This window comes from Bufo gargarizans, chromosome 8 (genome assembly GCF_014858855.1).
Source record: "Bufo gargarizans isolate SCDJY-AF-19 chromosome 8, ASM1485885v1, whole genome shotgun sequence".
In the NCBI taxonomy this organism is placed as follows: domain Eukaryota; kingdom Metazoa; phylum Chordata; class Amphibia; order Anura; family Bufonidae; genus Bufo; species Bufo gargarizans.
The window spans coordinates 77,713,199-77,734,538 of NC_058087.1; the positions used below are offsets into that span (position 1 = coordinate 77,713,199).

At 44.1% G+C, this 21,340-nt stretch overlaps 1 protein-coding gene across 15 annotated transcripts in view; it reads left to right on the forward strand.

The window, feature by feature from the left end:
* The window catches only part of ABI2 (abl interactor 2), a 103,228-nt gene that overhangs the window by 74,817 nt on the left and 7,071 nt on the right, over nt 1-21,340 (forward strand). For all 15 annotated transcript variants that reach the window (XM_044305065.1, XM_044305070.1, XM_044305073.1 and 12 more), the window contains 2 exons: nt 16,206-16,292; nt 18,787-18,951. In XM_044305065.1, the coding sequence (XP_044161000.1) occupies nt 16,206-16,292; nt 18,787-18,951 (252 nt within the window). The remainder of the gene's footprint in view (nt 1-16,205; nt 16,293-18,786; nt 18,952-21,340) is intronic.

Here is a 21,340-nt window from a genome sequence, read left to right on the forward strand (position 1 = left end):
TTACATTGCTTTCTTCTGTAATGTGTCTTGCCAACCTGTTTACTCCTTACTTAAGGTACTCATTTTAAGTCTATCCTCAACAGTTTTCTGGTATTGGTTGCTCGCTTCCACCTTCTACGGTGCGGTATTCGCAGGAGCACTCTTTACTGAAAGACTAAACATATTACAGTACTGTAGTAGTCTGGATGAGTAAAATTATTGTTTCAGTAAGGAACTCATGGCCAATTCATAAAAATAAAATAAAAGTAGTAACTGAAAAAATTGTTTCATTTGTTTAATTAAAAAACAAAAAGTTCAACCCTGCAATGTAGTTGCCAGCTGTTACCAGGATCGGCTCCTTTATATTTGTACATGTCCTGTTACTACCGAACGAGCTTTGGCTCACTAGTTTACTTTGTACTCGCCCACTCCCTAAGGATCTTTGGCAGTATTAAAGTATACTTCTACCAGGAGACTCCATTTTACAGTTTACATGGCAAATTAATCATTAATTGTAGTTACTTTGAAAAACATACACTTACCCATCGAGTACTGGCTCATTGTCCGCACAGTTCTTTCCTGATTTCAGTTCTTGGAGGTGTCATCTTCCATCTGACATAGGTAAAACTAACTGACCCACCACATTGTAGGGGGGCTGCATTGTAGGGGGTTATTTCCAGTGCTCTGAATGCAATGCAGTTGATGCAGGATCAGTTATATGTAAGAACTTTGGCTACTGCAAAATGGGGCTTACTTATGACAGATTTATTCAGGTTCCTTAACTATTATGCATATGCAGAAGGAGGAATGGTTTTGAAGATTCATATGGGAGAAACTTGAGAAATATGACTGTGAGAAGCTTAAAGGGGTATCCCAGTTTGCATGAACATCCTTTAAAATAATCATTTATCTAGGCAGCTGTTATTTTATAATGCATTTTTCACCTTTTGCTCCTATCTTTCTTCTGGGCTTCGGTCACATAAACATGTTCATGCAGCTCTTGACATAGGCAGAGAAAAAAGTAGAGACCTTGGTGCAGAATCTAGTTATTTTTCTATCTCATCCCAGTGCTGGGGTCACAGCTACACCGCTCAGTACGGCTTTGTAATGTAATTCATGTTGCTTCTGCTCTTGAATTTGTGCCACAGAGATATAGGAGAATGGGGTCTCCTCTTCTGTGTGCAGTGTATGGGTCCATTCACACGTCCGTTTTTTCTTTCCTGATCTGTTCCGTTTTTTCAGGACCAGATCTGGACCCATTCATTTTCAATGGGTCCTGGAAAAAATCGGACAGCACAATGTGTGCTGTCCGTTTCCGTTGTTCCGTTCCGCATGTCCGTTTAAATATAAAACATGTCCTATTCTTGTCCTGAAAAATCGGATCCTGGTACAATACAAAGTCAATGGATCCGCAAAAAACGGATGACATTCGGATGTCATTCCGTATGTCATCCGTTTTTTGCGGATTCCGTTCCTGGAAACGCATAACAAATTTTTTATTTTTTATTTTTTTTTCAAAGAAATCCAAACAACTTTTTTGATTATTGAAATGTATACATGTTTCCGTTTTTTGCGGATCCGCAAAAAACGGATGACATACGGAAACATTTTCAGGAACAACGGATCCGCAAAAAACGGACCGTTTTTCAGGATGAAAAAAAACAGGACGTGTGAATGGACCCTATGGGAGATATCCCAATGATTAGACTCTCATGGAGCTGGCAATTATAGAGAGGGCCTACAGTAGGAAAAATTGCTGATAAATGTCAGATGAAAGTCCTTTAATGGTCAGAAATAGTGATATTCCTCATGACATGACAGCTTGTTCTGAAAACCCATCTGAAAGGACAGATATGCTTTAATTCTTTTTTTTTTTTTTACTCGCCATATAGTATTAGTATCCAGCTAACACTTTAGAGCCGCCACCTCTTAGCTTGATTTAAGCACAGTGCTTGAATGGATTGGCCTGTCTCACTCTTCCTAGGAGCACTAGCCTACGAGAGATACTGAACCTGTCCCTATAGGCTTGAAAGGGGTTTCCAGAATTAGAAAAACATGGTGGCTTTCTTCCAAATGTTTTTTTTTTTTTTTTTTGCGCTATTGAAAAGTGTATGGGAAAACGTCTGAAAAACACCACACCCAGAGCATGCTGTGACTTATAATCTAATGCGAGAGGCCAAAACACAACAGGGAACTATCTGAAAAGACCATACAAAAATGCAAATAAAAAACATGTTTAAAAAAATACATAAAGTGACACCAGCCTTACCCTAAATTTACTAATCAAGTCCCATATATTAATTGGTAGACCACTTTTCAAACTTAAAAATGAAGTCACCTTCGAGCAAGCCTGGGTCACCTGCCGCTGCAAGGACATCTGCGACACTGTACATGCAGCCCACTGGATCTGCTCCGTGCCACTTGTCCGAATGTTATAAATAACAAGCTGTAGTTATGCAATTTTGTGTGACAAGAGTGAATTAAAAATTCATTTTCTACTAGTTCTGGTTTAAAAATAACCGGACAGATAAACCAGAAGTGTGGCTGACCCTGGCAGTTCACAGCTTTTCATTGTGATTATTGGGAAATCTTGTATTCACTTCCCTCTTCTTATGTCTTCTGCAGATTGCAGAAGAAGTTCTAATGGGGTATTTAGCTTCCTAGAAGTATATTACAGAATGCACAGTTCACTAATCTTAAGGGCAGCACACCCCCACACAATCTGTCCTGCCAATGAATAATAATTATTGTGCATTGCAAGGGACAGCTTAAAGTACCTATGAAACCGGCTGACCTGTTACATGTGTGTTTGCCATCTGTGTTGGTCCCATGTTCATAGTTCATATGTGTCCACATTAATGAGAAAAATTATGTTTTAATATATGAAAATGAGCCTTTAGGAGCAATGAGGGTGTTGCCATTGCACCTAGAGGCTCTGCTCTCTCTGTAACTGCTGCACCCTCTGCACTCCGATTGGAAGGGCCAGACGTTATGACATTTTCACAGCATTGCCCTGTCACTTATTATGCAGAGGACCTGGCAGTTGCACAGAGTGCTGAGCCTCTAGGGGTAACAACGACGCCCCAGTTTCTCCTAGAGGCTCATTTGCATATATTAAAACATCCATTTTAATATAAGGTTTTTAAAATTGACGGCCAGTCCCTAGTATATTACATTAATTTTAGATCAAGTGAATAGGACGAAGTCACAATACCCAGCACAACTACTGCTAAACTTTTGACTGTTGTCCTGGATTTTAATATAAATGGCCTATTCTCAGGATAGGCTGTCAGTATTTGATTGGTGGGGGTCTGACTCCCGTCACTGTAACTAGACAGCTTTGTCCATAATGCAGTGGACACAGCTGGTTGTCGAGGGGATCCGGTCAAAAAGAACATGCCTGTCTTTGGTGGGCTGTTGTCACAGCGCTTTACTTCTGTAAGCCTAGCATTTTATTCAGTAGATGAGGAGAGCCTGACCATAGCGCTCTGTTAACATGAGTGCAGATCTGGGCTCTCCCTTCTCCTGCTCTACCCCTCACTCTGTTTAAGGTTGGACTAATTAATGCAGATCTCTGTAGATGATCCAGAGAGATGGTTCTTTTGAAGCACATTACCATTATGAAGGAGCTTCACCTCTTTTACTGAAACTTGCAGTTTCTGTCAATATAAGGTGTTTTGCTATGTAGTTGCCGTCAGTCAAGCGTAGCATCATGTTCACTAGCATGCGCAACACTCCGTCATAAGTTAGCAAGAAGTGAGTGTCTCCATGCAAGTCTCTGTGAGGTTCACACTGAGGCTCTCAAAGACTTGCATGGAGAGACTGACCTCTGTCTACACAGCAGATGTTGTAGGACTGGGGTAGTCCTATGATGCACCAGTAGACCAAAACCAGAGCATGTTATAGTAAGTAAAATGACTACGGTAGCCTATCCCTCATATAGTTTACAAACTGGGCAAATAAAAACATTCCAGAGTTCTTCTTTAACAAGGGTTAGATAACACTTTTTGAAGGGTCCTGAACCACTAATCCATGCAAAACACAAATGTGGAGACTGAAAGAACCATTTCAAAATTCAGATTGTTCTCCCACAATTTCTGGATTGCGATGATGGATAGTTGAAGTCATTGTCTTGTTGATCGGGTAAACAAGACTCAAGTGTCTGCCTTCTGGCACAGGCAGATTTTGGGCTAACCCCTACCCCGCCCTCCATATTTAGTGGGATTTATAACACCGTTATTTTCACTAGCATCTGAACAGCCCCTAAGCATCAATGATTCAGCACCATCATTGTGTGTATCTTGTGCTTTCCTTTGCCTTCTGTCCCTTTTTTCTTGTTAAATTAAAAGTAAATTTGTTTGGTCTCATCTGATCCATCACACAAATCCATTTGTAGTTCCCATACCATTTTGTACAGTAAGGAAAGGGTTCTTATACTGGATGTGAAATCTGACGATGGATTTTTATTTTGAAAACTAATAGACATTTATCAATCAGACTCTTTTTCAAAATATGCCCCTGTATCTAGGTTCCGTACCCCTTGGTGTTTTGTTGTTTAATTCCTTCTCAGAACATCCGCCTAATGCAGTCAGTACTGGTGAGAAACAACCGCTTCTAGTATGCTAGTTGGCCGGCCTGCACAATAGCAGGACTCCCTACACCACCCATGTAAAAGAGGATCCAGGTGGTGGGAACTGAGCTAGTGACCTTGAGAAGGGATCCAAAGAAATAGGTCATCACTATATACTGCCTGCACAACCCCTTTTTAATATTCTATATGATGTAGTGGGAAGCTGTAAAAAAGTTCCAAATGGGGTAGAATTGGAAAAAGTGACAATTCTGCGATTTTGTTTTATGGGTTTCGTTTGTATGGTGTTCCCTATGAAGTAAAACTGATATGTTAAAAGGGTTCTCTGAGATTTAAATAATGATGACTGAAGATGAGCGAATTTAATGTTATGGCATTTCTTTCACTCTTTGTTTGGTGGTAAAAGTAGTCCCGTTTCCTGCAGAACGGAAACAGGGCAGATCCGTTTTGCAGCCCATAGACTTCTATTATGACAGAATGAATAACTGAATGCCTCCGAAGGCATTTCGTTATACTTTCCATCGTAGAATTGCGTTATGATCCGTGGTAACGGAATCTACAACGCAATTCTGCTTTTACCACCAAACGAAATTCACTCATCAATAATGATGACCTATCCTCGGGATAGGTCATCAGTATCTGATTGGTGGGGATCTGACACCTGGGACCCCTGCCGATTCAGCTGTTTGAGAAGGAACCAGCGGTCCTGACAGCGCCCTGGCCTTTTCCATGGTCACCAAGAACAGTGGCGTACATTGTATAGCAGCTGTGCTTAGTATCGCAGCTCAACTCCATTCACTTCAATGGTGCTGAGCTGTACCTAGTAGGGATCGACCGATTATCGGATTTACCGATATTATCGGCCGATATTCAGGATTTTGAACGCTATAGGTATCGGCATTTATTTTGCCGATATTCCGAAGGCGTATGGGGAACACAGATCGCGCTGCTGACAGCGCTCTCCATGTTCCCTCAGCAGCAGCACAGGGGAGAAGGAGCAGTGTCTCCTCCCCCTGTGCTGCTGCCGCCAATAAAAGGACAGGGGACAAGAGGAGGGGAGGAGCTATGGCCACTGCGCCACCAATGAAGCTTAATCTCTCATTTATTCATATACAGGAGGCGGGAGCTGCAGAATCACATAGCCGGCTCCCGGCCTCTATGAGCTGTTGCTGCGATCTGCGGTAGTTAACTCCTCAGGTGCCGCGGATCGCAGCTACGTCTCATAGAGGTCGGGAGCCGGCTATGTGATCCTGCAGCCAGCTCCCGCCTCCTGTATATGAATAAATTAGAGATTAAGCTTCATTGGTGGCGCAGTGCGCCCCCCCCCCCCCAAGTATCAGACATTGGTGGCGCAGTGCGCCTCCCCCCCAAGCCCCCCCAGTATCAGACATTGGTGACGCAGTGCGCCTCCCCCCCAAGCCCCCCCAGTATTAAGCATTGGTGGCGCAGTGCGCCCCCTCTCCCCCCCCAGTATTAAGCAGTGGTGGCGCATAGGGCCCCCCCACCCCAGTCGCAGTGCGCCCCCCCACAGGATTCCCTCTCCCCTGCTCCTCCGATCGGAGCCCCAGCAGTGTAATGCTGGGGCTCCGATCGGTTACCATGGCAGCCAGGACGCTATTGAAGCACTGGCTGCCATGATAAGCTCCATGCTGCAGTGTGCACAAAGCACACAGCAGCAGGGACAGTGTGAGCTCCTATTCACCCTGATAGATCTCTATCAGGGTGAATAGGACAAGGGTTCTAGTCCCTAAGGGGGCTAAAAGTTAGTTAAAAAAAAAAAAGTTATAAAAATAAAAACACCAAAATATTAGATATAAATGAAAGAAAGATTTACAAAAAAAAAAAAATACACATTAACAATAAACATGAAACAATAAAAATGAAAATTCCCAGAATATCGGTATAAATTATCGGCTATCGGCCTGAAAGTTCACAAAGTATCGGTATCGGCCCTAAAAAATCAATATCGGTCGATCCCTAGTACCTAGGCCATGTGACCCATGAAGGTGTCATCACTTGGCCTAAGGAAAGCTTTGAGAAGGCCGCTGTGCTACGGAGAGCGCCGTTGCTCTCTTGAACAGCTGATTGGCTCGGGTCCAGGGTATTCAGAGGATAGGTTATCAGTAATAAAATCTCGGAAAACCCCTGTCACTACCAGAGCTTTGAGACGTTCTCACAGCTCTGTGTCTCCACCCCTGTGATGATGTCACTTAGAGTTTGGAGGTGTTCTCACTGTTCTGTCTCTCCGCCCCTGTGATGAGGTCTTTACTCCCAGCTGTTCCTCCTGCGTTTGATTTCCCTGCCTTTAAATCACCCCTCCTCCTATTGCAGGGCGTGGATTATATTTCTCTTTTCAGTTGTAGCTCTGCCTTGAGTATCTTCACTTGTTAAGCTATTAGTTCTCTGGACCTGTGTTCTGTTGCTGCAAGCACTCCGGATATTGCCAGCGGCCCGTCTTCTCTGCGGCTGCAGCTCCATCAGCTAAGTGTGCAGACATTGTTGTGTACCTGGTGATTTTCTGACTGGATCTGAGGTGGCCACGTTTCCCTCCATATTCTGAGCAGGGCATCGGTGGCCGTGCCCCTTCCACTATTGTAGGGGTTACAGGGCTCATCAGTCTTAGGCACGCGGGCATGCCTCGTTCCACCACATGGATCCGGGCATGTGCTTTAGCAGCATAGGGAGAGTGTTGAGGGTCTGACAGGGGTCACCCTTTCTCTTCCCTAGTTTGGGTCCGGTCAGTAGCTCTTTTTACTGTGTATGCTCTTGTTACCCTTAAACAGCCGTGACAACCCCATTAACTTCATTTTGCAGGTCAGTACAATTACAGAGATACCAAATAAATAAATAAATAATAATTTCTTTGTATCGCCAAATACAATTAGTTCTATGTCTACAGGAGCTTTGTGAGGGGTCATTTTTTGCGAGGCAATCTGTAGTTTTAATTGATACCATTTTGGAGTATGTATGAATTTTTGATCACTTCTTATTCCAATATTTTTGGACAAAGTGACCAAAAAATGGTGATTCAGTAATTTAGATTATGGGCATGATCTTTCTTTTTTTATTGTTTATTTTTATTTGTAAAGTGGGAAAAAGGGGTGGTTTCCATTATTTTTTTAAAGGGGTTATCTGGGTTGCAGTGTGATCCTGTGCGGCAGCCACTTCCGGGATCAAAAGTGCATGCGCAAGTCTGAATCTCTAGCCACAGCGCTAGTTAGAAATTGAGACACGTACATGTACTGCAGGCTCTAATGCCAGGCTAGGATCACATGCACAATGTATGAGATGTGAGCCTGGAAGTGCCAGCCGCTCAGGATAGATCCACAACACAAATAACCCCTTTAAAAAATTTTTTTTTTTTACCTTTATTTTTAGTACCCCTTAGGGGACTTCAACATGCAATTATTAGATCGCTTATACCATAGACTGCAATAGTTAGGGGTGGACTGGCCATAGACCCTACAGGGAAATTTCCGTCCGCCAGCTGGATATGTAATGATCTCAAGTTCTCAGTAGCAATTAATTCTAGGAGCAGGAGGTGCTCTTCTGAATTCAGTTGTAGTCCTCATTGTGATACAGTTGAATACGGCAGTGGGGCGGAACTATTTTGTGCTGTACTGTGGTATTCTGTTCTGCTGGGGCAATATTTTGTGCTGCACTATGGTATTGCTGGTCCCATCTACTTGTGTTTCCTTCGCCTACTTGTATTTCTCCACCTTCTGTCAATTTAATCCTCCGCCTACAGCATCGGGCCTCTCTTAGGTTTCTACAGGGCCTCTTTAAGTTCCCAGTCCGCCCTTGGCAATAAGTATGGGAAAATCACTGCGTTCCAATTTGTCCTGCTGCCATAGCAACCAAACAGCTCCAGGGATCTCGTTGGCGCCTGCTACTCATCTGAGGGTGCATAATCTTTAAAGGGGTTCTGCAGTTTGTTTAAACTGATGATCTCTCCTCTGGATAATTCATGAGCGACTGATCGGCAGGGGTCCGACACCCGGGACCCCTTTAACATATAAGTTGAGAAGAAAAAAAAGAATGTGAAAGTGTAGTAAACACTGATTTTATTCCTCCAAGCAGAGTCCAGCAAAACGTGTTGGTTAAACCCTTCTCAATATCCAGAATACTTGTCAAGCAGATGTTAGGTCTTTAAATGGGTTGTCAGTTTATTTAAACTGATGATTTATCCTCTGGATAGATCATCAGCATCTGATCGGCGGGGGTCTGACACCTGGGATCCCCGCAAATCAGCTGTTTGAGAAGGCAGCGGCGCTCAAGGAGTGGCCTGGGCGTGGCTAAGCTCCATTGAAGTGAACAGAGCTTAGCCGCGCCCAGGCCACTCTTGAGCGCCGCTGCCTTCTCAAACAGCTGATTGGTGGGGGTCCCAGGTGTCAGACCCCCGCCGATCAGATGCTGATGATCTATTCAGAGGATAAATCATCAGTTTAAATAAACTGACAACCCATTTAAAGACCTAACATCTGCTTGACAAGTATTCTGGATATTGAGAAGGGTTTAACCAACACGTTTTTGCTGGACTCTGCTTGGAGGAATAAAATCAGTGTTTACTACACTTTCACATTCTTTTTTTTCTTCTCAACTTATATGTTAAATGTGGGACAGAAATGTGATGTGAACACAGCCGGGGTGCACAATCCCCTGTGGTTTGAGTTGAGCGCCAGACCTGTAAAGAGAATATTACTTACCTGCTTCCCAGAGCTGCCTCCCTGCTCCTTCTCCTTCAGGCCTGCGATGCTCCGCTGGGCTCCCTTGCTGTAAGCTTGTGGGTTAGAAACCTAGGTAGCGGCACTTACCGTTAAATAAACTTTGGCAGCTTTATTTAAGATAAAAAGGTTGCACACAGGCACTGCACAAAAGGTCAGGCTACAGCCGTTTTGCGCACCTTGCGCTGTGTCAAGCCTACAATGAACCGGTGTGGGTGTGCGATATACCTCACTTCCTCCTCCCCAGTCACGTGACCACCCACAGGTGAATAATTAATGAAGTGATTGAAGAGGTGGCACTGATCGTCAAATACATATATACATTATATCAAGAAAACACTCGCCCGTAAAAACAAATCAGACAAAGACAGCAAGGTAATTTTTATCGTCGAGTCCTAACGGACCCATGGCATTGGTTTTGATGATCCAAGTCGCTTCCCTCTGCAGAAGGAGGCGCTTTCTATCCCCTCCTCTTACCGCCATATGAACCGCCTCCAATCCTGCACACTTCAGGACATGCTTGTTACCTTCATGTTCCTCGTGTACAGACGAGTGGCTCCTACTCCTGTGTCAGTGGACTTTTTGTGTTCCCTAAACCTGATATATAGGGGTCTAAAGGTTTTGCCAATATAAAACTTTCCGCACGGGCAAACAATGACACATACCACGTATTGCGTTTTGCACGATATAAAGCTTTTGATAGAATGTTGCACCCCCCTATTGTTAGGTACTTGGACTTACATACATGTATCTGCACATGGAACACCTACCACACGCAGCGTTACCATTGAGGACACATTTTCCTAAGCAGTTAGTGTCATCGATCTGTAGATTGCTTTCGACAATGGCATTCCCTATAGTACCGCTTCTCCTGAAGCTAATGATGGGATTCATCATGGTCTTAGCCTTAAGAGACTCATCCTGCACCAGCATCTGCCAGTTGTTAAGGATGGCCTTTTTGATCAGGGGTGCCATCGGGGTGTAGTCGAATGTGAATATAGCCCATACATTATCCTGTCCGATTTTTTTTCTTTCTTTTTTTCTACTGCAGTCTCTCTGCTGGAGTCTAGTGACTCTCTGATAGGCTGCATCAAGAAATCCCTCTGGGTACTTTCTCTGCAGAAAATGGAGTTTCAGATCCATACATTGCTCCTTGAATTCATTATCATCTGAGACTATTCTACTCAGACGCAGAAACTGCCCATAGGGGACTGCCCTTTTTGACATAGGGCGGGTGAAAACTGCCATACCGCAGAAAGGCATTCGTGGAGGTAGGTTTTCTAAAGACATTGGTGCAAATCTCACCATCTTTTACACTTATATTGACATCTAAAAAGTTCAATTCACTATGGTGAATCTGGCTTGTAACTCTCATATTCATGTCATTAGAGGTATTCAAGAAATCCCCAAATTGCGTCTCCGTACCTGTCCAGATAATGATGTATCTCAGGAATAACCTAATATTTTGGACAAAAGGATTATTAGTAGTAGAAACTAACTTTTCTTCAACCATAGCTAAGAATAGATTAGCAAAAGTGCATGAGACGGGAGTCCCCATCGCGGTTCCTGATACTTTGCGGTACCATTTTTGGCCAAAGGTAAATGGATTGCTGTAAGCATCCAGTTTGACATCACCGCAGCCACTCACTGGCCGCAGCAGTGACCGTCTCCCCTTACGTCATGAGTCATGACACATGGTCACGCAACACAAGGAGATCCTGTTTCTGCCATGGACAGTGAAGGAATGGGGAGCCAGTGTTGGGCAGCAGGTAGGTAAGCTTTCCTTTACAGGTCAGTTTTTGCACAACCCTTTAGGTTTGAATGAGTACAGTATTCCTAATAAAACACTTGCTTGGTAAGCAATTTCTTTTGAAGAACATTTAAATCATTGTGTATATTTTAGAAGATTTGTGCCTATTTTGTTGAGGGTGACCCATAATTCTGTAGATTTTAATAGTCTAAATCTGTATTATGTGTAAAATGTAGATGTCAAAAGGGTTTTCTGAGATTTTTTTATACTGATGACCTATCCTCTGGATAGGTCATTAGTATCTGATTGCAGGAGGTCCTACACCCAGGACCCCCATCAATCAGCTGTTTGAGAAGGCACTGGCGCTCCTGTGAGGGCCGTGGCCGCCTTGCAGCTTACCAAGTACAGTGCTGTACATTTTATAGAGGCTGTGCTTGGTACCGTACTCTGCCCCATTCACTTGAATTGGGCTAAGCTGCGCCTAGGACACGTGACACATGAACGTGTTGTCACTGGCCTAGGAAAAGCTGTGAGAAGGCCACGGCACTCACGCCGCTGCCTTCTCAAACAGCTGATTGGCCTTCTGTGAGGTCTGGATATTAGTGCACAACCCCTTTAAGGCACACCTGTCTAGGTGATTATCACATAATGGTACAAAGTCGCTGTCGTTCAGCCGACAACTATTTAATACGAGCCTATGTATGCACGCACACGAACTCTCCACTTGGCCGAGTGTTCATGTGTACTGACTGATGAGAGGAAATAAGCCACTTGCAGACGACTCTGCTGGTCACTGTCCCCAGAGAACAAAAGGATTGGGCATGTTGAAATTCAACTGGTTTTGGGGGATAGTTACCAGTCCCACCAAAATTGTCAGCCATAAAGGCAGCGTTCATCTAGCACATGCTGTCTGTGTTGAAAGGGAATTCACTGACCTGCGATCCCTGTGATAATAATTCATGTAGCAGCCGGCTCACTGCGCAGTGCTTCTACTTCCAGCGGCTGCTACATGAATTATTATCACAGGGATCGCAGCTCAGTGAATGTAACGAAGCGTTAGATTGCATAGAAAAGCAGGAATATAAATGTAATTTTAACTCCTTAGGCCTCTTTCACACGGGCGTTGAGGGAAAATGTGCGGGTGCGTTGCGGGAACACCCGCAATTTTTCCACGCGAGTGCAAAACATTGTAATGCGTTTTGCACTCGGGTGAGAAAAATCGTGCATGTTTGGTACCCAAACCCGAATTTCTTCACAGAAGTTCGGGTCTGGGATCGGTGTTCTGTAGATTGTATTATTTTCCCTTATAACATGGTTATAAGGGAAAATAATAACATTCTGAATACAGAATGCATAGTAAAATAGCGCTGGAGTCCACCTTAGTCCACTTTGATCGCATAGCCCGGCATCTCTTCTGTCTCCTTTGCTGAACAGGACCTGTGGTGAGCATTCATTTCAGGAACAGGACCTGTGGTGACGTCACTCCGGTCATCACATGATCCATCACCATGGTAAAAGATAATGTGATGGAACATGTGATGACCGGAGTGACGTCACCACAGGTCCTGTTAAGCAAAGGAGACAGACGAGATGCCGGGCAGCGCTATCAAGTGGACTAAGGTGAGTTAAAAATGTATTTTTATTTTTTTATCCTCTCCAGCGCTATTGTACTATGCATTCTGTATTCAGAATGCTATTATTTTCCCTTATAACCATGTTATAAGGGAAAATAATAATGATCGGGTCTCCATCCCGATCGTCTCCTAGCAACCGTGCGTGAAAATCGCACCGCATCCGCACTTGCTTGCGGATGCTTGCGATTTTCACGCAACCCCATTCATTTCTATGGGGCCTGCGTTACATGAAAAACGCACAAAATAGAGCATGCTGCGATTTTCATGCAACGCATAAGTGATGCATGAAAATCACCGCTCATGTGAACAGCCCTATAGAAATGAATGGGTCGGTATTCAGTGCGGGTGCAATGCATTCAACTCGCGCATCGCACCCGCGCGGAATACTCGCCCATGTGAAAGGGGCCTAAGACTCCTGTGCCCAGCCTTCTGTCTCCCATCTAATGGACGGATGGCCCTTAGCAACGCTCTTTTGAAGAGTGCTGCTAAGGGCCATTTCAGCCCCAGTTTTCTACCAAAAATAAGCGTTTTGGCTAAATAAAGTCTATTGCAAAATTGTTACCTATCACTTGCCCTACACTTAAGCAAAAAAATAAAGAAAAATATGACAGTTATCCTTTAATAATCTGGACCATTTCTATCTCTTTTGTGTAACCAATCAAAACTCTACAGAATTCTGATTCAAAGTTTTAAGGCCCGGGTGATTTCTTTTGTTTTTGTGTTTTCATTTTTTTTATTCCCAGCCATCTCTGAGCCATAACTTTAGAATTTTCCGTTCACATATTATTTTTTTGCACTTTCTAATGGCACCATCATATATTGCAGACCATATAGTGGGAAGGTAGAATTGTGAGGAAAAAAAAATAAAAAAATAAAAAATAAAAATGCAATTCCACTACAGTTTTTGATTTTTATGGCGTCCCCTATGAAATAAAACTGATTTGTCACCTTCATTCTATGGGTCTGTACTCTCACAGTGATGCCACATTTCTAAAGCTTTTTTGTTAGAATTTTTTATTTTATTTCTTTGTATCACCATTAGGCTTCAGTGAATCAACCTTCGGATCATAGATCCGAAGTCAATGCATTCAAAAGGTTTGTCTCACCCGAAGTCACAAGATTTCGTTGATTTGATGCAAAATAAGCGTCAAATCCTGAATGTGTGAATGGACCTAAACTCTTCAGACCACAGCACAGCTTTTCTGGCCTAAGCTCACTAAAGTACCCATTCTCCAGTCTCCAGGACAGTATAGCAGAGCATCATTGTCTTCCAAGTCACTACATTTTATTAGTACATTTTCTGTTGCCTGCGCTATCCACTTTGATCTTTGCAGTAAGAATAATTTGTACTTACCTCGACTCATTATAACATGTTTATGTTTGTGTTCTAATATGGTATCTCTAATGGGAAAGAGCCTCATCTGCTCCCCCCCCCCCCCCCCCCCAAAAAAAAATAAAAGTACAAGTATTGTTTGTAGAATATAATGGCATGCTGCAATTCCTGTTTAGTAAAATAGCATACGCTATGTTAAACGACTTAAAGGGGCTGTGTCACTTCAAAAAGTGGCATTTGTCATGTAGAGAAAGTTAATGCAAGGTACTTACTAATGTATTGTGATTATACATATTGCTTCCTTTGCTGGCTAGATTCATTTTTCCATCACATTATACACTGCTCATTTCCATGGTTATGACCACCCTGCAGTCCAGCAGTGGTGGCCGTGCTTGAATACGATAAGAAAAAGTGCAGCCCTTGCTGGTGGTCAGGACCATGGGACTGCAATGCTGCTTTTTTCTATAGTGTGCAAGCACGGACACCACTGCTGGATTGCGGGGTGGTCGTAACCATGGAAACAAGCAGTGTATAATGTGATGGAAAAATTAATCAACCAGCAAAGGAAGCAATATGGACAATCACAATACATTAGTAAGTGCCTTGTATTCACTTTCTCTACATAATAAATGCTATTTGTTGAAGGATTACAAAAAAATAACTACTTCTGTTAAAGAAACAGACACACTTTTGTTATGGGCTTTGTCTGGTATTGCAGCATTGTCACATTTTTTCAATCTTGGATGACCCCCTTTACTGACCCCATCTGACTAAATGAATAGCTGCATTATCTAATATATAAAGCTGAGTGTATGTATGTGTGTGTGTATGTCCGCTAAAGGAATCTGCACCGTCACATTTACAATTACGAAATTTGAGCTGTTCAAAAGGACATCCTTGTGTCCGTCCAGGCCCCGGAGAGTCTGAAAGCTGGACTGTTCGGCCTAAAACCAGACCTCTAGCCACTCTGGGGGGGACTGCTTTGGAGGTCACAGTTGAGGGGACGGTCCGCTATGGAGGTCAGTGTTAAAGGGCAGATTGCTGTAGAGGCCACTGTTAAGGGGGCCTTTCATGGTTTTGTATTAATTGAGATAAGTACCATTACTTGCAGGGTTCCACCCTGCCTGATTTTTTTAAATATCACTCCTGCTCCCTGCTGTGCACCCTCGCAGTTTTCCCGCTCAGTATGCTAATACTGAGCATCGGTACAGGGAGGAGGAGACGCCAGGGTTTCTCAATGGGCGCCTTCTTCTCCCTGGCTGTGCCGCGAACCAACATCGGAGAGCGTCACAGACAGGGAGAAAAAAAAAAAAGCTCACCTTCTCCCTGGCTGTGACGTTCTCCACTGTGATTGGATTGCGGCACAGCCAGGGAGAAGGAGGCGCCCATTGAGAAACCCTGGCGTCTCCTCCTCCCTGTACCGATGCTCAGTATTAGCATACTGAGAGCGGAAACTACAGGGGGGCACAGCGGGGTGCAGGAGCGATATTTTAAAAAGTCAGGCAGTGTGGCAGCATCAGCAGGGGGTACCCCCCAAGTAAAGGTATTTATTTCAATTAATGCAAAACAATAAAAGGTCCTCTTTAAGGAAATGGGGTACTGTGGATGTCACTAATAAAGGGACTGCCGCTGTGGAGGTCACTGTTAAGAAGGCGGGCTGCTGTGGAGGTCTCTGTTATGGGGGCGAGATGCTGTGGATGTCACTGTTAAGGGGGAAGGGAACAGTGGAGGTCACAGTTAAGGGGACGGTCTGCTATAGAGGTCAGTGTTAAGGGGCAGGGTGCTGTAGAGATCACTGTTAAGGGGGCGGGGTGCTGTGGAGGTCACATTTTAAGGGTACAGAGCTCTTTGGAGGTCACTATTAATGGGGCAGTTTATTGCAGAAATCACTGTTAATGAGACAGGGTACTGTGGAGGTCACTAAGAAAGGGGCACCGCTGTGGAATTCACTGTTAAAGGGGAGGGCGCTATGGATGTTGCTGTTAAGGGGGCAGGCCGCTGTGGAGGTCACTGTTAAAGGGGTGGGGTACTGTAGATGTCACTGTTATAGTGGACACTGATATCTCTTAACGACACACACAAACATTAAATGAAATGGATGAAATAAACCTGTGCGAAGCCGGCTCCTTCTGCTAGTCTATATATATAAAAATGTAGATTGAATGGTGTCCACTAATAGCTTCTCCTTTTTTCACAGTGTCACATGCTCCTCCACCCCCTTCTATACTACAGGTAACTCCACAGTTACCTCTGATGGGATTTGTGGCGAGAGTTCAAGAAAACAGTAAGTTTCCATGACTGGATGTCTATTTCCAATAATTTAACAGGGTTTTCTGAGACTTTTAACTTAAGGATAAGCAATCAATAGTAAATTCCTGGATTAATCCTTAAAGGGGTTCTGCAGTTTGTCCTCCGGATAGATCATCAGCATCTGATCGGTGGGGGTCCGACACTCGGGACCCCCGCCGATCAGCTGTTTGAGAAGGCAGCGACGCTCCAGTAGCGCTGCGGCCTTCTCGCTGTTTACCGCAGGCCCAGTGACGTCACGACTAGTATCACTGGCCTGGGCGGGGCTAAGCTCTGTTCACTTGAATAAAGCTTAGCTGTGCCTAGGCCAGTTGATACTAGTCGTGACGTCACTGGGCCTTCTCAAACAGCTGATCGGTGGGGGTCCCGGGTGTCAGACCCCCACCGATCAGATGCTGATGATCTTTTCAGAGGATAGATCATCAGTTTAAACAAAGTGCAGAACCCCTTTAAAGATGCCTACTGATTAAAACTCTCTGAGAATAAAATGGTAATTTAAAGGGGTTGTCTCACTTCAGCAAGTGACATTTATCATGTAGAGAAAGTTAATACAAGGCGCTTACTAATATATTAATATTATCCATATTATTATTCATATTGTATTCTTCCATCACATTATACACTGCTTGTTTCCATGGTTACACCCACCCTGCAATCCAGCATCAGTGGCCATGCTTGCACACTAAAGAAAAAAAGCACTGGCTTCTCTGATGGCCGGGACCATAGGAATGCCCATAGGACGGCACTTTTTCCTATAGTGTGCAAACACGGCCACCAATCCTGAATTGAAGGGTGGTCTTAACCATGGAAACGAGACCTGTATAATGTGATGGTAAAATGAGTCTAGCCAGCAAAGGAAGCAATACGGATAATAATACATTAGTAAGTGACTTGTATTAACCTTCTCTACATGATAAATAACATTTGCTGAAGTGAGAACCCCTTTAATTTAAACTTCTAAATCTGATTTACACCCCTGTATGACATCTAGTGTAATATACAGCATAGGCAAGAGTCCTCAGAGGACTTACTGTTATGGCGCTCCAATAACATGTAAGACAACATGGAGATCAGAGAAATCTGCTGTGTAACTCCTCTTATGACTGTCAGGTCTTAAAAAAACAACAACTAACTTTTAATCTCATTATTAAAAGAAATGGGCCCCAAAACAATACAGAAGATTTGCCAATAGGAGTGATGTGTATAGACATCATGTTCAGATAGGACATCCAGTATAAAACGGTGTCTACAGGCCCTTGTATGCCACAATTCAGAGAAAAATAAGAAAAAGTCAGAGGAGTCCCACTTTGATGTGACAGGGAATCCCTGTGACACAATCTATTGAAGGACCTTACCGTTTTTCCACATGAGCGTGATTGGCCTGGAAAAAAATGTGTGTCTCCTGGATCTTCTGGGCCAACCGTGGATCTTCCGGGTTAGGCTACTTTCACACTAGCGTTCGTCGGTCCGCTCGTGAGCTCCGTTTGAAGGAGCTCAGGAGCGGACCCGAACGCAGCCGTCCAGCCCTGATGCAGTCTGAATGGAGCGGATCCGCTCAGACTGCATCAGTCTGGCAGCGTTCAGCCTCCGCTCCGCTCGCCTCCGCACGGACAGGCGGACAGCTGAACGCTGCTTGCAGCGTTCGGGTGTCCGCCTGGCCGTGCGGAGGCGTGCGGATCCGTTCAGACTTACAATGTAAGTCAATGGGAACGGATCCGCTTGAAGATGTCACCAATTGACTCAATCTTCAAGCGGATCCGTCCCCCATTGACTTTACATTGAAAGTCTGAACGGATCCGCGCAGGCTACTTGCGCACTTGCGAATTTTTTTAAAGTTATTAATGCAGACAGATCCGTACTGAACGGAGCCTCCGTCTGCATTAATATGAGCGGATCCGTTCAGAACGGATCCGCCCGAACGCTAGTGTGAAAGTAGCCTTAACCATAGCAATATATGTATTAGGCTAGTTTCACACTTGCGGCAGGACGGATCCGACAGGCTGTTCACCATGTCGGATCCGTCCTGCGGCTATTTCGCCGTGCCCGCGGACCGCCGCTCCGTCCCCATTGACTACAATGGGGACGGGGGCGGAGCTCCGGCGCAGCACGGCGGTGCACGGAGAAAGCCGCCGGACTAAAAAGCCTGACATGCAGTAATTTTAGTCCGGCGGCCTTTCTCCGTGCAGCGCCGTAGCTCCGCCCCCGTCCCCATTATAGTCAATGGGGACGGAGCGGCGGTCCGCGGGCACGGCGAAATAGCCGCAGGACGGATCCGACATGGTGAACAGCATGTCGGATCCGTCCTGCCGCAAGTGTGAAAGTACCCTTAGAAAGTAAAAAATTAGCACTCTAGAAGAAAAGCAAACTGTGTTGTGTGCAGCAGTATGGCACCTGCAGAAGGGCCAATAACTGGGTGGTAATTTTTATACTTTATTTTTGCATCATTTGAGCTCACATTTATTTTTAATTAGTTACTGAGACTCCACCTCCTCCAGAAGAGCCTGTATTTGATGAATCTCCGCCACCGCCTCCGCCCCCAGAAGACTACGAAGAGGAGGAAGCTGCGGTAGTAGAGTACAGTGATCCATATGCTGAAGAAGATCCACCTTGGGCACCAAGGACCTACTTAGAGAAGGGTCTGTGAACAGAATAGAAATGATACATAAAGAGTATCCCAACTTTACATTGCTTGTGATAAAGTCAAGTGTAATCACGATCTCCGATCGCTTACCTCTACCAGTTATGATAGTGTTGCCATTTCAGGTCTTGTGAGCGTTGTGAAGAAGACGCTGACACTGAGGAAATTTGATGGGACTGAGACTATACTTGATGTTATCACAAGCATAGTAAGCATTTTATTGTAGGATATTGGCGCAGACTTGTAGCTACCTCAGTGTATTATTGCTTTTCTGCTGCTGTATTTCTGTTGTGATGTATAACCTAACAATATGCCATCATTTCTTCTGGTGGAAATTCCCATGTAACATTACAGGTAATTTTGGCCTCAAAGGGGTTCTCTGTGAATTTGCTATTTTTGACCTATAGTATCTTCAGCCAAAGAATTCCATACATTCTTTACACCGCATTTAGTAAGTGTTCTAGACGCTTTTTTTATTTCTCCCCACAAGGGGAAGTAGCTTAGCAGGGTCTGTAATACAGTTGTACTAGTGAGTATATTGGCATCCATTAAACAGCCCCCCCAAGTGTGTATCACACGGAGAGGGGATGTGTGTAAAGTAATCACTTTCCGGTTGTTTAGAATCACATGATCATAAATGTAACAATTGCAGTAAAAGCCTGCATCACATGATCAGGAGGGATCATGTGACTCCACATTCTTTCAATATCCCACGGGGCAAAAGCCTAAAATCTATATAGGAAAAAATCCACATTTGAACAGAGTCCAAAGGTGCAAGACAAGTCCAAATAGTTAATACACATAGAGACTCGTGGAGATGACTTAAGTGTGATCATACAAAGCTGCACTTGCGGATGCGATCACCCTTGATTGACTTATGTATATATTGTCTTATTTGGACCTGTCTTTCACCTTCACAAGTGGACATTTTCCAGCTCGGATTAGCTGTTTCAGGGAGCTGCCACGCTCTGGAGGTCTGGTGAGCACAGTCGGCTTCTGGCAGCTTTCTAAGCACAGCGCCGTCCATAGTATAGTGGCTGTGCTTGGTATTGCAGCTTCACTTCAATGCAACTACGGTGATGTCACATGGCCTAGGAAGAGGCTGTGTCGCTCACAGAGTGCTGGCTTCATCTAACAGCTGATCGGTCAAACCCATGCCTATCTGGTATTGATGACCTATCCTAGAGGATAGGTTAGTGATGGCTAACCTTGGCACTCCAGCTGTGGTAAAACTACAACTCCCAAGATGCCCCCCTTGCTTGGCTGCTCTCAGAACTCTGTAGAAATAAATGGAGCATGCAGGGAGTCGTAGTTTCACCACAGCTGGAGTGCCAGGTTAGCCATCACTGGGATAGGTGATCAGTATAAATTCCCAGGTAACCCCTTTAAAGATGAATTTGATAAAGAAGTGAACTGATATTTGGATCTGTGGGTTGTGTCCATGAGTGTAGAGCAGCTTATCTCACACATTGCAGCTGGTCCTGAGAACATCATTCTGAGGAAAGGTCATCTCTAGGATCAAAAAGTCTGTAACTCACATAATAAAAACTGCAGCTTTCTGATGGGAAGTCCAGATGTGGTGCCAAGAATCTACAATAAAATCTGCATGCTTTAGATGTGGATTTTGTCACAGATTTGGCAAAATTGTTTGATTTGAAGGTCCTTTTCTCATGTATTGAACTGTAAAATGAGATGGGTTTTTGGTGTGAAATCTGCACCTTAAATCTGTGGTATTTCAACGACATGACCCAAGAGGAGACTTATCAAAACTGGTGTAAAGCAGAACTGGCTTAGTTGCTTGTAACGACTAGATTTCAACTTTGATTATCCACAGGAACTCAGAAAAATGGAAGGTAAAATCTGATTGGTTGCTAAGGGCAACACAGACAGTTCTACTTTATACTAGTTTGGATAAATTTACCCCAGTGTTTTTCTGCACTTTTAGAGGTGGTTCTTGCACCTAAATTTTTGGGTGCATTTTTGCTGTAAAAGTGCCGGTTTATGGACAAAACAAAACACTTGTGTTTTTGTTCATTTTTGTCTTTGTTCCTATAGCCCAGCATGCTGTAGCTCTTGACGATTTGTCAGGCATTTTGCCAGCTCCTCTATAGGGGAAAAATGCCATGAAGAAAGCTCTAGTAGTGGGCAAACAGACTGTATGCAAAAAACGCAAGTGTCTAATCCCCCTTATTCTGGTGGTGTTTTTTTTTTGTGTGAAACTTCATGTGCGTAGGGACCCTTTCAGACCGCTTACCATATCTTTATTGCTCCATAAGTACATTCATCTCATTTAGGCCTCATGCACACGACCATTGTTTGGGTCCGCATCCGAGCCGCCGTTTTGGATGCAGACCAATTCACTTCAATGGGGCCGCAAAAGATGCAGA